General features: G+C 32.9%; 1 protein-coding gene across 1 annotated transcript; it reads left to right on the top strand.

The window, feature by feature from the left end:
- The first annotated feature begins 3,049 nt into the window (after positions 1-3,049).
- LOC148605305 (acid-sensing ion channel 1-like) lies at positions 3,050-16,026 on the top strand. Its single transcript, XM_088549702.1, has 8 exons — positions 3,050-3,147; positions 6,192-6,747; positions 8,514-8,612; positions 11,007-11,157; positions 12,009-12,065; positions 12,327-12,489; positions 13,989-14,080; positions 15,080-16,026. The coding sequence occupies exons 1-8, from the start codon at positions 3,050-3,052 to the stop codon at positions 15,283-15,285; spliced, it is 1,422 nt and encodes a 473-aa protein (XP_088405828.1). The 3' UTR covers positions 15,286-16,026.
- The last annotated feature ends 2,249 nt before the right edge of the window (positions 16,027-18,275 follow it).

Consider the following 18,275-nt stretch of genomic DNA (forward strand, 5'->3'; position numbering starts at 1 on the left):
TAATTTGAGATCTTCAATGGTCCTGCCTTGGTACATGCATTTCCGATGAAACATAAAAAAAATCAATCAGTTTCTATTTACTTGCTTGTTTACTACTTATTGGGCAACATCCTGCTTCATGACATTAATCAGAAAATTATGATACAAAGGGATATATAGTTCTGCATCAAAAGCTCTAAACTAGTCGTAATCATTTTCGCAGTGGACAGAAAAGCAGGAAAAATATTATCCACAAACTTTACTTTTAAAACAATATGATACAATTCCTTTTCCGACGTCGCAAGAAAAACATGTATCAAAGCTGATGTGCGTAGGTCGAATTTAAAACTATATTACATTATGCCGTGTCTGAGTAAGTTTATATAGAAAATGTATATTAAAACGCTACCTTTCTATGGCTAATTACTGAAAAAAATATATATTAGCATTTTATTTGCGTCGAATATAATATGCATCTAATTGAGTTTGAAACGAAAGAAATTGATATGCATAACGATACATGTATTATGAGGAAAATAATTTTGAGTACTGATACTTATTTTAGTATGTCTTCCTAGCTTGTCCTTTCCCTTATCATCTATTAATTATGTAGCAAATAGTATCAAATAAAATTAACTAATATTGAATTCAAAGCGCATATAAAGTTTAGATTAAAATTACATGTATCATAGTCAATAGAGTTTCAATTATGGAATTGGAAAAATTATTCAATTATTCCTATTTTTTTTTGTGGTAGCGGCTGCAGAAAGAAAGGTAATAAGGAATTTCCTGATTCTCAAGGTTTTCAAACGTTTTTCAAGTTTTGTACAATGTCTTTGTTTATTAAACCACATTATCATAATTCTAATGGTGTTGTATTTAGTGAATAGCTTGGTCTGTCTATGCTTCAAGAAATTAGAAATATTTCATTTAAAATTGATCAATTGATCGGCAAATTATTTGTTCGCTATTTAATTAAGTAGCTGTCTTTGTAAGAATCATGCAAAATCTGAAAAATGTGATACAGCCCCAAAAAGGCTACATATTTTAATTTTTGTAATTAAGTTATTTTATGGGTCTAGAATATAAAATGTCTAATTATTCGTTCAAATCTGTCTGCTCTTAGGAGATAATCAACATTGAAAATCCAGTAGATTCTATTGTATTTGAGCGTCATTTACAGAGTTATCTCCCTTAATTTTGAAATCTACAGTGCATTCTATGTAATTTGTATCTCCTAAGAGCACGGGTCATATGAAAACCACATGTTGTTTTCTGTTTTCTCTGATATTTCAAACAAAATATCAAAAATAAAAATATGTAGGCTTTTTACCCATGAATCACATTTTGCATGATCCTTACCTGGAGTGCTACTTAGATGTATAGTGTTTACTTTAAAATATTCATTTGCTTAATTTGATATTTGAGTCTATCTTACGGATTCTAAAGTAGTCAAATATATTTTAGTATGATTGATATCATAACGTTTTAATCTGAAATTTATTGTCAATATTATACAGTATAAATAGCAGTTAGTTATCGAAATGTACCTGTATGATTCACATGTAAAATAAATGTATGACTTTCTCCCAAAACACCCAGTCCGTCCCATCTTGGGATTTTCACTTAATTTGGATCACTGAAAGTCTGAATATTAATTTGGTGATGAAAAAATCAAAATCCGCATGGAAAACATTAGTAAATCGAGATAACATTAGTAAATTATTAAATATTCTATAAATAATCATAATAATAGGCATATAAAAACAAATATAAATGGGCAACCAGGACTTCACTAAAAACTAGGAACATGGACTAGATTCACAAGCAGGGCAGGCATCTTCTGTTGTTTAACCGATAATGTAATGGAAACACGACAAACTCGGGAAGCAGTTAAAAAAATTTGAAATTATGTTATTGAAATTATAATTGAACTTTAACATATACTCGTCTCATGATAATAGTCGCCAGTTATCAGTTTGTTTAGTTTTCCCTTTCTCCTATTTCGGTTAATGTAAAATAGGAAATATTATAGAGAATACTTTAAAGATGTTTTGTTTAAATCAAACTCCAAAGTTTAGTTCCAAGGAGTTTGATGTCATGAATTTCAGAAACAAAGTGTCATTTTTTAATTCGTTTTGGGAATTTAAAATTATACTCGCACCTGAATTTTATATTCCAAAGACAAAACTATAAGTTAAGCGTTTCTTTTGTTGATGAGTATGCATGTTCATCTTTACTTAATCGGACTTTCGAGTAAGGCAGATGTATATTCAATATAATAGTATTCAGGAATTCTTGTGTGCGTATATAATTATTTTCACTTCTTTTGTTCATATCTTCTGAAATGTTTTGACTACAGTACTGGATAAATATACATGTACCAATTTTGACCGGTGGCAATTTTATGCTGCACCTTTTCATTGTAATATACTGGAGACAACTGGAATGAAGCGAGGCGTATAGTTGTTTAAAAACTGCTTACCCCACTATTTTCATCGGCAATCCCTGTACCAGGATAGGACCATTGCTTCGGTTTCCATTTTTTTTTTTAGTTTTTCCTTGATTTTGTCATTTAAAGTTTTTTTATTGTTTGTTTTTCTTTTCAAATCGTCATTATAGCTAACCTTTAAAGTACTTGTATTATGTCCTGTTGTCTTATATGAAAAGGATTGTAACTTAAATTTAAATGCACAATTAACGAGTTTGTGATAAATCAATTACCATTGAGCGCTAGCACGTTTTTCTAATTATCATACAGCTATTAAAATCCAATATGTTCGATAAACAGAATTCATTTCTAAATTAATTGAGTTTGAAGACTCCTCCGTCCCATAACACCTTGTTTCATCAAGATAAGGTGACCATTTCTGTCAAATTGCCTCGTGGTTTTCTCTACGGAATGGAAGAATGTACTCGCCTTAGAGATTTTACCCTTGCCAGCCCTTGATTAATTTCCATTTCAATTATCATTATTTCTTCTTGATGATCTGTTTGTTGCGTCTGTAATGATCCTATGATGACGGTACAGTCGTTCTTATTAATTACGTGAATTCCATTCGATGAAATTATGGTTTTCGATACTAATATTGTTGAAGATTTCAAAAGCTCCACAACTATTCATGGACTTTCTAGAGCTGGTGGGCCGGAAATTTACCAAAGGCGCAGGTAATTTCGATAAAATTCAAACTTCTTTTTTTTTAATCTGCCGTTCTGTGGTAGGTTCTGATAGTTTTGAGTCAATGCCTCTGACAAGCATGCGGTATATACACAGGCAAATTTGGCACACATGAGACTCGTATGGCTTGAATCATATGATTATCATATAAATCGAGCACCATATGATAATCATATGTTTCAGTTTACATATATGATAATCAAATGTTTTTCATAAACATAATTATGATAGTCATATGTTTTCAAGCAAATATTTATATAAGAGAATCATATGATAATCATATGACTTTCATATGTTACATATCATATGATTGTCATATGATTACCATATGATTATCATATGTGGCACATTTGCTTGTGTAGTGACGCAATGATAACTGGTTGAATTTGATTCAAAACAATGCGCCTTTGTTGCAAGCCAGACTTTTCCTCAGTGTGACTGACTAGTACAACGGAGGGTCTAGTCGATAGTCTACTGATCAAAGGACTGGAAAAGTCGGAAGTAATTGTCATGCGATGTAAAACTGCGATCAATCAATCATTTTTTAAGTAAAATTAAACTCTTTTATTTAATAAACAATTTAACCAAGTACTTTTAATGGAATATGGAATCGCCGCTTTTTTAAAATTTGATTAAAGTAATTTGTTAGTGTGTTGATGCGCTGCTTTGTAAATGCTAACATCTTAAATCTTTGACTTGGCATACATGTATTACCACGAAGTGCATTTTATACTTGTGCAATTATTATTTACCCATGACATAGACCTGATTTTAAAAAAAATAAGCATTGCTTACACGTATGTTTTCAAAGTGTACAGTGAATGAATAGTTTCCATGCCATAATTTAGTAGTCAAATATTCCGATTTTATATTAAAATGTTAGAAATTCCACAATTTTCAGGTTCGAGAAATATGTAAAAAGTTAATTGTCTTATCTTATCCTAGCAATGTGTTAGATATAATACTGTCCAGATGGAACCTTATCCTATGGAAATTATTTAACATTATTTCTTTCGGGAGGATGTTACATGTATTTCTCTATGAAAAATTGACCACACCTATTAAATTGTTTCCACTTCGGAATTCCTTTCATCTGTGGCAAGATCCCTTCGGCACCTGCGTATGGAGTGTTCATATCACAACTCATACGTTATGCCAGAGCTTGCCGAAACTACGCAGACTTTTTGTTTCGCGCTAGAACTCTTAATACATAGGCTTCTGGAACAGGGTTATGTTGCTACAAGATTGAAGTCATCACTACAGAAGTTTTATGGTCGTCATCATGAACTCGTGGATCGTTATGGTGTATCCATCTGCACCATGAAAACTGATTTATTCAACGGGTCATAGTTTTCTTTTCCTCGTTTGTCTACCCCGGACTTGACTTTTTATGAGCAAGTCGGCGGGTGTTTCTAGAAAAGCAGAGGACGCTTACCCTACCGGTACACCTGGTCCATGCTCCCAGTTTTTAGTGGAGTCCGAGTTGCTTATTTGCTTTTGTTACTTTGTATGTATGATTTTAGTTACTTTATGTTCTTTGTTGTGTATATCTGTTTTCCATGTCTGGTCTTTGTCCCTGGATTACATTCTTTTGATTACCGCTAAAACCTTGGTTCCCTTGATTGCTCTTTCCTGAACAATGAAATTTACTATAATTTATTATGAAAAAGCTAGAGATATTCCTAATTGTATATATTATGATATTATTTCATACTATTAAATAATATCCTGAATATAATTCATATACATGTATGCATAGTGAACAGAATTCTGACTCTTGATAAAATGGATAATATTTGACTTTTCAATTAAATAATATCCTGGATGAAAAACTTAATGTGTAAAACTTCCAATGAAATATCATCCAGTATACCTATCAATATCTGAAACATCCTGGATGAAAATTATTCTCTAAAAGCATCAAGGATAACATGTCATATCAAAAACTATCCAATTTGTTACACATCTGCAAGTTATAGTATAACACTGCAAACTTTTTTTCCCGCAATAAAACTAAGCCCCACTTCTTTATAATTCCCCTGAAGAAAACTCTTTCAGGCACGTGTATGTTTTATCATTATAAGGTTGAGTTCGGAAACATATAATAGCCATGGAACACATTTACTTATTGTAAAATATCCCCGGAATAAATTTGATATTATTTTTTCTCTGTTGTGAAAGTATTTTACACAGGATACCATTGGATGTTCCACATGTACTTCTTATTTTTTGTGTGATTAAATGTGATTGGTTAATTTGACCGGAAACCATTCGGAATTACCGAATCCATATACCGAGATAGAACAATATATAATTTTAAATCGTAAATATCGTTGCATATAGAAATTTATATTTGAAATTTCATTAATTAAGTTAATGTTCAAAAAAATCTTTTAAAGGTAACACATACATGTACGAAGCGTCACCTAGGCACACCTACAAATTGTATATATCGAACTCCCAGATTATCGGAAAAGATAAATAGAAACTTCACATATAGTACAAGTCAAATTTACGGCACGAAACAAATTTTAGGAGAAGAATTTATTTAATGGAAATAAATTTAACTTTACGAATAGGCTTTATATTTGTAAAAATATTATGTTCATTAGTTCGCCATAACACCGAAAATTATATCAAACACGTTGCCTGTACGTGTAAACAAATGTATGTGTCGATTATGAGCTCTTTAATTTATGTATAGTCTATAAGGAAAATCAGAGACATATTTCATAATTTAATTACAGATCTATGAGAAAATATTATGTAATATACAAAGATGTATTTTCCAAATATTACAAAAAGACACGAGTTACATGTAATTTTGAAACAGCACATGAGTTACATGAAAGTTTTGAGTACACAGCATATTCGAAATATCGAACACTCATTCTTAAAACGCCGATGTTCCGTAAAAAGAATGCAGGATTCCGATGCAAATTCACCGTCAATTGCACATAATGAAAAACTATCCATCCCACGTTTTAAAATGGCACTCTCAAAAAACAACTTATTTTTTACATTTTGTTTTCAGACTTATATGGTTTTTGCTAGTATTTGCCGCAGCAGGAGGTCTAATCACAGTACTTATTCTTGAATTTGTTCATCTGTCAACACATCCGACTAACACCATCTTCTCCACCAAATTGAAAAAGTCGTTAAACTTTCCATCCATTACCGTCTGTAACTTAAATCAGGTCAAGAAAACAATACTTAACTGTCTCAGTGACAGAGAAAAAGAGGAAATAGAGGAGGTATTTTTTACGATAAGTGAGCTCTCTATCATACTAAAATCTCATGATATAACCTTAGCAAGATCCGGTATTTCCGGTGAACAATTACACGCATGCGTAAAAAACCATTCTCACCAATTAGACGATATGATTACTTACTGCCATTACCAAGAAGAACGTGTAAATTGTTCGGAATTATTTACACCTAAAATGACTGAATATGGACAATGCTACACGTTTAATGACGACGGTAACAAAAAGACGATAGCAGTCGGCGAAAATTCTGGAGTACGGTTCTTCGTGAATATTCAACAGGACGAGTACTTCTTTTCTTCTTCCATTCGATCCGGAATTAAGGTAACGTATAAAAAACTGTATTTTAATACTCGTAGACTTACTTTGAGATTGTCAGGAGCGGATCCAGGATTTCAGGTTTATAAAGACCGAATGAAGCTATGCAAGAAATTGGAAGGGGTACTAAAATTTTTGAAAATCATGATTTCATGCATATTTTTATTTATTTAAAAAAGACTTGCGCCGCCTCCTATGGATCCGTGTTTGTATCTGTACAAACGGATCCATTTGTCTTTTCATTTCAGTATATATGTACGACTCGGAACTGCGATGGGACACGTACGTGTACAATATAGGTACGATGGTCGCACGGAACGATGGTAGTACGCCTAAGTGCGTTTATGATAATGTTGAACTGCGAAGTTTAGACATGATTGTTGACTGCCAATATCAACACGGAAATGCGTTGGTCACTACGAGGAGGAATGGTACTCTTTTACATTAAAATAATTCTTGACTCAAGAACTTCTGTATAAACTACATGTACTAAATAAAATATGTCTGATTGATATAGCACTTGTAAAATTTGCAAATACACATGTTATGTAGTATAAGACGGTGCTTTCTTTCTCTGCATGTGTGTCATCCTATACACTGCTGCTAAGGTTATCAAAGAATGACTGATGCTACAGAGGTCTAGATTTGATGTAGAAACGGACCAGACGTAATATGAAAAGAAACGTGAGAGTCTGTTTCCCTGGAACTTAATTTGTGTCTTCAACATTCTAATACACTCTTTGAACTTGTATATTGCAGTTTCTATTTCGCCTTTCAACTATAGAGTAATCTCCATGATTCGTTGTGAAATCATATTCAAAAGGTAAAAATCCATAATTTCAAATTTATAAAAAAGCAACATTTTTCCGATTTTTTATACAACGATAACAAAGTGGTCCCGGTAAATATTTTAATTTTAGCTAATAAAATTTTCATGATGCATGTAATACGACTTTCAGTATCCGCTATCTTGCTTTGCTGCAATTTATGTTTCTCGAATTATCTCGAGTATCGTAACGTGTCTTTTAAGTTTTGATACTGCATTAAATACATGTACTGTTAACACTCAAAATTAGTAATGATGCATGGCACGTTTGTTTATTCAGACAACAATATATATTACTTACTTTACTGACTTTCCTTCCAGTTTTTTCTGTAAATTGTAAGCGCTTATGAACTTAAAATTTCGTGGCGACGTTGAATGGGTTACCAACGCACTTCCGCGCATTTTCGTTAAACATCCAACGTACTTAAGTGTTGACCATCGTAGATCACCACTACACGTCGGAGTCCCCATCGCACTACTGAGTCTCACATATATACACATTGGATTTATATCAACCAAAACGTTGTGGTGAAAAATCTTCGGAACTGAGAGGACGACATATTACACATGTAATTGAGTTCATGTCCCCCTCATATAAAACATATATACATACATGTAACAATTATCTCCTCTTATTGCAATTATTTTTTTAAGCGAAGTATATCTAAAAAGCTCTTGGGAGGATTCAAACAAGTTATTCAAGGAAAGAACGCTTCCACCGCTTTTTTATCTTTTTTTCCTGAGTTTTAGGACTTAACATTTTAACAAGGAACACGAATATCATATATTTAGATTAACAAAAATTGAAGGTTTATTAAAGATCATGACATGATTATTTGTATTTGTCTTTTGTCTCAAGTTTATACCACTTTTACGAAAATTTTCACTCGCAAAAGTACACTTTTTAGATGGAACAACTAAGCCAAATTGTATCATTTTCCGATAGGTCGTTCTACATGACCCAGCTGAAGAACCCCTTCCAGCATTTCGGGGATTTCTTGTCGGTCCAGGGGTCTCTGCTGGCTGTTCCATCAAAAAGAGCACGGTAAGTTCACCGAAAAAAAAACTCCTTCTGTTTCTTTATATGCGTATTTTCAATGTATTTCACTATTTTCGCTATTTCAAAGCTTTTTTTACTTCTGCCACACCATTGTTAAACTTCATCCCTATATACACATTAGAACAGCACATCAGAAACAGCTTCACTGATTTGTCATAAGTGGTGTTCTTGCCCTGTGAATTTTTTCCCACCATGAAAAACAGAGCCTATAAGATAACGGAGTGATGCATTATGTGATAGTAAAACAGGTATAAGTTTTTGGAGGAGATTAAAGTTGGTCTTACAGATTTTAACCACAGATGAACGTGATTGTATTCACAGTGATTGTTTATCCTTTTAGACCTTCAGTTTTTCTTTTTACCCTTTGACCTCAAAGATGCTCTTCGACGGGAACGCAAGTCACCTGATCGCAATTCTGTTTCCCGAATACAGACAATTAACTAAGTGGCATTCGAAATAATAAACTATCGAAAGTTGAAATTGCGTGCCATGTGTTATTTCCTGAATGAAATGTAGAAAATTACAAGTTGAAAGGACAAATTTTACTGCGACTATATTTTTAAAGATAGTACTTGTTAAACCTTACTCGCAACCCTGTAATACGTTACAGAGGCACGAATTAGTATGCAAGCAATTTTCTTGCAGCTTGACCAATCTCTTTTTTTTACTGATTTACACAGATGTGTTTAATGCGCATGCATGTATAAATCATCAAAATACCAAATTCTGTGTGTGAGTAAGAGGATGCACTATGCTGCATTGTATAATGTACAATCACGGGGGTCCACATCCTATATACCAGTATATATGCTGATGTGCCGCTGGAATGGGTCTGTTTTTCTAGAGTAGAAATATATGATTGGGTCATAGATTTTCTACTTTCCTATGTGAATAGGTTGTCATTTCTGAGCTGTACTATATCAATGGGTCATATTTGTAGAATATATGAATAGGTGTGTATTTTGCACTAAAATATATGAATGGGACAGATTTTCTTGCTAGACAAATATATGAGGGGGGAGTTTTTTTTTCCAGCTCCAGCTTCACCCCCGAATCCAATTTAAACAAAAGTGCCCCCCTCCCCGTGTGTACAATAAACGAGCACAGTATATTTTTAATATTAGAATAAAATAACATGCGTGTTTTAAGCACATATTAATTGGAACAGAGTTATTTCTGTTCTTATGACAGCAAACTATGAAACTTTGATGACTTCTGAAAACAACGGTGATATCATACGTGATGATACTCTTCCTTATATACATAACATATTGTTTAAAAAATGACTACACTTTTATTGACACCTTCCGATTTTAAATAACTTGCTCATGCATATCAGAAAACGGCTTCTCCGTAAAATTTCAATTGTTCAAGTCCGGTGACATTTTAAATTCAGACCACAATGTTTACATTGTCCAATCGATCGTATTTTGTTACGGAATCTATCGTTCTTACTTTATAATTGTTTATTGTCACATTCATGAGAAATAAATCGGCAGTTAGCGATAAAAATAGCGGAATTACAATGGAATTATTTATCTATTTATTATTATTAATTTGTTTTTTATGCATGTGCAAGTGCATTTTTATGAACTGAGAAAAACATAACAAATATGAAATAAGAAAGACAACTCTGCCTCGATAAAAGAACGGCTGAAGAAAACTGATGAAAAAAAAATGGGGTTTTAAAGTAACTGACGTGGAGTATAATAAATGGCCATAAACCGTTTTTGGAACTTTAAAGTATATAAAACGCATTTCAGCCTTATAACCACCCAGGGGTATTATCTTCACCATCCGTTTGATATTATTTAATCTGAAGTAGCCTTACATATTTTAAAACCTTTTGAACAGTCCCTGCAATTCAGGGTTCTACCGTTATTGACGTCCGTCCAGAGATGCATTTTTAATAAAATAACTACAGTAGGACGTAATACTATGACAATCAATAACCTGTGTCTTACGAAATGTCGTATTATGAGAGACCTTTCCCTTTCCATGGCGTAAAATGTTGTAATGTTCCCATTTTGGCGGGAATTTTGTCTGTACTTATATTGTTGACCAATAATGTCAATTAGGTCTTCTGACTAATCATCATGTGTGCATATGATACATGTAGGTGCTGTCTGCTTTTTCACAATTCACAGTGGCGGATCCAGAGGGGTGCAGGGGATTGGCGCCCACCTTTTATTGAACAATTTGTGATTTTCATGTGTAAAATTGACAAAAAATGGCAAATAATGTTGAAGCACCCCCTTTTTCGAAGGGTCCTTTTCAAAGTATCGGTATCCGCCTCTGATTCGTTAGTGGTACTACATTATGTAACTTTTAAAAGTACAAACTTGCATAATGCGCTTATTTTCAATGTTTACAATGTAGGTGACTACGTTACCGGAGCCCTATGGTAGTTGTCGAGATGTATCGGAGAACATGGGGTCGGTTGGTACTTACACAGAAATAACCTGCTTTAAACAGTGCTACGAAGAATACATTACTCGAAAATGTGGATGCAGACACCTATTTCTAAAAGGTTTGGTTTTAGTAAAGGAATAAATTATTTATTTTAAAATGACGCTACTAGGATCCTTTGTTTTATTCGTGACTTTTAATATTCATTATAAACATTCGAATTTTCTTCTTATTTTTTCACAATAAGTTCTTTGGATAACATACATGTACATGTATATTCAACTGAAATGAAAAAGTATCATGTTGATGCATCTTCGACTTACAGAAAACTTTGTACATGTAACAGGTAAACTAATTTAGTTTTGACAAAAGGAAGTCCACATGTATACGGTTCTATTTCATGTACTTTCATAAACGCTCAAGAGCTTAATATATTCTTATATTCATGAACATGTTTAGGAATTAGGGATTGCCGGTTTGAATGTCTAGGTCCCACTACATGTACATGTGTTAGTATTAGACTCATTGTAAATCTCTCCTTGTCTTATAGGCAATGCCTAAAATCACATTGCATTTATTCAAAATCATCTCCATTCAAGACCATAAAAAAGCATAAATGTGGATACAAAAATGCAGTTTTTTTTAACATTCATTTGGAAGGTGAGAAGCCCTCAGAGTTGTTTTTGTTGTTTTTGTTTTTGTTTTTTGTTTTTGTTGTTTTTTTTTTGTTGTTTTCGTATTTGTTTTGTTTTATTCGTTTGTTTGTTTTAGAAAGTGTGGCTAATCTGTTTATCAATTTTAGTAATTATCGCTATTGTAGGCATGACCTATAAAGTATGTTTAAGGTACAAGGAGACTATTCTGGTACATATGTCCATGTATGTACGCTGCATAGATAACATTCATGCTAATTTCAATAATGCGACGAAACGCTATTTACTTGCATTTATCTTGTCTTCATCTATTTGATAGGCTCTTTATCATACTGTGATAGTATACAGCTTGTGGATTGTTATTCCAGATACCAACGTAAGTTGCACACTTTGATAGCGTTACGGGATCGTTTTGTGTGTGTCTTTGACCCGTAAAATAGGGAACTGACTTTATACACCATTTGACGATTTGTGTGGAATGTTGGAATCACTTTGTCCGTCCGTCATTTTACTGTTGTTGTTTTTTATAAATAAAATCTTATTATCCATTTTATTAAGCCTGACTTTCAAACGTTACGACCGTTAGTAAAGTACACAATTAGCACCATAGTTGTCATGTATAGAGTTAACCTTTCAGATAATGTTAGCAGGGACATAGAGGTTCTACAAGGATGTTCTTGCCCTCAAAACTGCAAGACCCAGAAATATGATGGAATCGTTTCCTATGCTGCTTTTAGTTCCGACTTTATAGCAAACTTTCTCTACAACAAATCCATTCTTCCAGATGCTAACTACATAAAGTATGTATAATTCCAAACTGTTTTCACATCTTTGAAGAATTTGTAATCTTTAATCTTTTGTACCGATAAAAGAGAAGTATGTACTTGCTTTTCCTTTATTATCATAAAATCGTATCTTAAACAATTCTATTAATAGACTGCCCAAGTAGAAACCCGGCAGATCCTTTGATATGGATGACACACATAGTATTTTTTTCTTTCCTTCCAATGAAATGTTAAACTCATTATGATTTTAGTAGGAAACTTAGATCACTCCGAATAAATGTTCAAAGTTTCCCAACAAATAATTTGATTTCAGAAGTAGCACGCTTTCTGATTGGATAAACAATTTTGTCCATCATCTCATCGACCAAATTCTGTATTATGGCTGTGACGTCGTCAGCCTTTTTTAATGATTTACTCCTTAAATTTTTGTATTAAAATTAAATTATAATTATTTGATTTAAGGAATGGCTGTCATGTTTTTTCGGCTCATTTAAAATTACCCCAATGCCGTTGGTACACACTTAAAAATAACCTGCTATGCAGGTTATTTAATGTGTACCACGTGATTGAGGTCATTTCAAAAACCGAAAAAAAAACGTAACAGCCATTCCTTAAATCAACTTAACTACAAACAGAACAGCAAGTTATGTCCCTTTTTGAAGTTTTCCAAGAAATTTGTTTAATTTTTACCACTTCAGTAAATTGCAGCCTAGAAAACATCTGTGATCTCTAATGGATGCGAATATTTTGGGCCAATCGCTGCCTTGGTCTTCCATAGGCACACTCTGAAGTTCAGTTCTGCCTTAAAACCAGATAGAAACCTAATATTTGTGCATTTCTTATTCCCAAATATTTTTTAATGAATTAAAATCCTTCAGTAGGCCTCATTGAAGTGCAAATGAAAGTTTCCCACTGGAGATATAAGCACTTAAAAATTGTCACATACTACAGCAGAAAAGTACGGGAAAATTTCCTGCAAGAATTTTGCACTATAGCCAGTCAAATATTTCACGATATACAGCAGATCCAAGCAAAAGAGCATAATAAGGGTTGTGTCAGGACATAACAAATGTTTTTGAACAGTTTCATAGACTGTCGTGAGATATGATGAATCCCCTCTTTTCTGTCTGGTTTTTAGACAGGACCATATTTAAATTGTCGAACTAAAAGACCTTAACAAGGTCCGTCTGCAAAAAATAACTGGCTGTTATTTAAACAATAGTCAATGCCTTAGTCATTACAAACGATACACTTTAGTAATGTAATTTCAATGTTTACGCTGTCAAATACGTTAGATATGTACAATGTACATGTAATTGTAAAGATCATTTGGTAAAAATAGTTATTTGTTCTTGAAATGCACACACATAATCAGATTAGAAACACGAAATACTTGTTGAAAAGAGCAGATTTTATGCAATCTATTACACCACTGTATTTTGCAAGTGCATGTACGTTCATGTTTAGTATATGTACATGTACTACATTGTAATCTTATGTCGTTTTCATTTCAGTAGAAATTTTATAGACTTGCGTTTATATTACAATACACTTATAGAAGAAGATATCACCGAGGTTCCTGAAAAGAGCGTGGGCAGTATATTGGGTAATTCAATTTACAGTAAAAATGTTTCAGGAGTTAGACCTAGGGTAAGGTAAATCAGTGATGTGTTTGTATCATATTCAAGTTCACCAAAGCATATCAAGCTTTCATTTGAAACAGAATGAAGTCAGTCCAAGTTACGTTGATGCTTACATGAGATTAATGTAAAAAATGTTGAGTATAAATATTCAAGTAATTTGTAAGAGTTGTGTCCCTTACCCTAGGTCTACCTTCTTAACGTGAAATGAAGCAGCAAGTTCATTTAAAAAAACAACTCTGAATAGTCATATACAAAACATACCTTTAATAAGCAAATTGTGTAAGTTATGATTTGTTATTTATTAATTTAGGTAGCAGTGTTTCTAAAAATCAGACAGAAGGTGATTCATGCATGTCAAAACTCCACCAAATTCTGTCTTATTTCTTGTTAATAAACAGTAACAGTAACTGATCACGTAACCAGTCTTAGTTATGCATTTGGTTGTTGCGCTTTTGTGATCAAAATTATATAGATTGTACATGAAATTTGTACTAGATTTGGCTTCATTTGGTTGCTTTTAGTGGGAGATAAATGTATGATTTTCTCCAAAGTGCAAATCTGAATACAGAAAAGGTTGCTGTTATGCGAAAGTATAGCATATGTAGACTAGAAAAGCATCGTTTGTTTGGTGGGTTTTTCTTGACCATGAATCATTTTTCCATTGATAGTGTCTGAATTTTACGTGAACTGGTACCTAAGTTTTGTTTTTCGTTTGTTTCGTTTATAATTGCTTGTTTGTTTGATTTTGTCCTATCAAAGCGACAGAAAGTTCCTATCTCATTCGAAATCATCCTGAGCTACAACAGAATTCAACAAAGCAAAGCCACATTGTAAGAATGACTGTTACATACAAATTTACAGGACCCTGTTTACATTTTTTTTTTAATTACTACATTACATGTATGAAATTTCGATTAGAAAGTTTAAACGATCCAATAAAACATTTGAAAACTATTTTACAGGTACAGTTGGTGGTCAGATGGGTATGTTCATCGGAGCAAGTATTCTTTCAATCATAGAACTTGTTGAATTCCTCTGTCTCTTACTGACAAAAGGCAGTAAGAGATGGGTGGAAAGAAGCACGAGAAAACCCCGTCCAGATGTGTGTGTTAACGCGGGTTTTGACGAGGAGCTCGGAAGAAACAATTTAGGAACAGAAACCGTATGATTAAAATGCGTTTTGAAAATTTATTTGGGGTGGGGCGAGGGCGATTGATACTGCCTCAAATAATATAATTTTGATTATCTAGATATTATACATGTAATTCCATATTCATTTTAATAAGCGGGAAGTTTTCCATACTTTGATCGCTCTTTGATAAAATCATTGTTGACTGTCTGTTTGTAATTGTTATCATGCAAATAATTTTTTATTGTTCTTAACATGGATTTTGTAAACAAACGTTCTGTGATTGAAAATACACTTTGTATAAGCCAGTTTACATGTTCACGTAAGCCAAATTTATTCGGTTTTAAAAACACTGTATTTAATATCTGAAAAGAAGCCCAATTAATATACTTTCCAAACATGTACTTACACGAGCACTTAAAACGCTGTATTTTAAATCACATTCAAACTATTAACATGTATGATCGATAATTTCAAGATACAAATACGACTTTTACAACCCAACCATTTTTTGAGACGGTTTAGGAATCACAAAACTATATTATGCCTTTCAGTATTTTAAAAAGTTGATATAAATAAATTGTCACGTGACTAAACGTACGATATATACATGAGATTGTACCCTTTTACTGAAATTTGTTCGTTTTGTTTTTGTTTTGTTTATTTTGGGGGATATGCGGACAATCGGGTATAGGAATTTTTTTTATACATGTACGTCTCTATATGAAAAAAAGAAAATAAACATTACATGAGATCAGTTTCTTGATTGATTATGGTTGAACGTCCAATGGCAATTCCATGCTAATAGTGTACACTTTTAAATAGTAACTAACAGAGAAAACAGAAAATACAAACACTTTGATACACAGCAAAAATATCACTGATATTCTTAGTAAGAAAATGTAGTCCGAAAAGGCTTAGTTTACTTTTTTTTTCTTCCGAACTGTTTTACTTCAAAAACAGGATATTGTGCATTGGGAAATTTTTTATGGGGGCTTACTTAAAATTGGCGGGTTTAATCAGGGAGTTGTGGCAGGTACCGGAAGTAAATTGAAGGGGGTTGTAATGTCTCGTGAAGAAATATGGTCAAATTGACACGCCGATCTTTCATTTTACGCTGAATTGAAAACAAAGCAGTGATTATCTATAGGCAACGATATGCACGCATTTATAGTAAATTAAAGAGAACTATCATTGGATTGTTTTGGAAAAGGGGGGGGCAATGACTGATATTGAAATAAAAAGGAAGAATCCATATATTCCTGAAGTAAAATGGTAGAGCAGACCAGGAGAAGAAAATATAAAGACAGGAAAGGAAAATCCTAGCATCCATGCATAAAAAGCAAATAGTTGCTCCCTAAGTATGGAATCCAGGTCAGCTAGTTTTGTTCTTAAAATTGTCTTCGCCACAAGTTTGGGAGTTTAGGATTGTATGGGAACTACTGTACTTGGGCTGACTAGGCATAGATTGTTGTATTTTGCACAGTTGAGTTTCCGCCTTTGTATCTTAATTCGGCTTCATTCTCAAACCAACCTTTACTTTTTCTGCACTGTGTGTGATTTTCACATACATTTCGAACCTCTAAAACAATCCGCCCTAAAAACGTAGTAGTCCAGGAAAATATACAAATGAAACAGATAATACAAAGTTGTTTAAAAAGTCGTTTTGACAGAAATAAATTGATAAAGTGTTACGTGTATGTACAGTAGTTGAACAAAAAGTCTTATTTATTATTTTTAAAGGATAAACACAAGTTTGTAATGGGTACATATACATGTAGTTTTCATGCCTTTAGATGCATTGTTAAATAGCAGGTCCGTCAAAAAGCCTGACATTTTTAGTAAATCAGGAAGGGATGAAAACATACGATTATCATGTTGTATATATCACTTTTTCTTCGTGGTTTCGGAGAAAGACAGATCAGATACTTGTTTCTGAGGAACCACGGCTGGCACCCCTCCTTTTCAAAGTGTATGGATCCGCCCCTGTTACAATACTTATAACTGAAGCACGATATTACAGAGGAAAATAACTCTGTCAAAACACTCGATTGTCTTATATTCTAATGAAAAAAAATCCCAAAGTCGCCTGTGATTATATTAGGGATTACCAGTAAGTAATCATTGAAAAGAGAGATGAAAAGATGAAGATTACTCTGAATGATTCTACATGGATATGGTTTGATTGGTTGGTTTGAGGTGTATGTTTCAATTTGTTACCATTTTGATTGATTCTTCAAAGAAATGTTATTACACTGTAAATCCTCCAGGAGAGAACAAACAGATTTCGATCTACAATTAACTGTTAATTCTTCCTCGAACTTGTTGCTTATCCACATTCCTCACATGGACCCCTGACAGATTTCGTTGTACACATATACTCAGCAAGTGACAAAAACAGCGCTTATGTTGATTTATCGTATATAAAATAAAAATATTATCAAATAAACTGGAATTTGAAATATTGTTAGTGGAATTCATGTACAATTACAATCATATCATTTTGCAAATATTAAGTTTTCTCAAAATTTATTTACACACCAGCTTTATATTTTTGACAGAAGAGATAAAAATATTTAGCCTTATTACAAAAATAACCATGGTGTTCTTTTTTGTTTTTTGTTTTTTGTTTTTTGTTATTGAACTCAATATAATGCAAAAGGGCCAGTCCTATGGCAGGTATTAAGCAATCGGAAATACCATGTTTTCAATAAACCACGCAATGTTCCAGATTTATAAAATTCAAGGTTTAAAGTAGTTTAATGTTTCAAATCATGGGCCCATTTAGAGCAATGACAAAAAAAATTATGATTAAATTCGCAGATATATATGTATGTGTATAAAGACAATTTAAGACAAGTAAATGAGACCAGGGGAGCAGATAAACTATGCAATGGTTTTCATTATAGGATAGGCTTATAAAATTGTACTCTAACCTTTGTCCTAAATGTTTCGTGCTAAGCGGAGGTGCAGTGACTAACAATTATTTGAACATTCCGTGGGACTAAGACCTGACCTCCCGCTCTCGA

Source organism: Perna viridis, chromosome 10, assembly GCF_037379345.1.
Source record: "Perna viridis isolate PV_CMFRI_1.1 ecotype Kerala chromosome 10, ASM3737934v1, whole genome shotgun sequence".
Taxonomy (NCBI): Eukaryota; Metazoa; Mollusca; class Bivalvia; order Mytilida; family Mytilidae; genus Perna; species Perna viridis.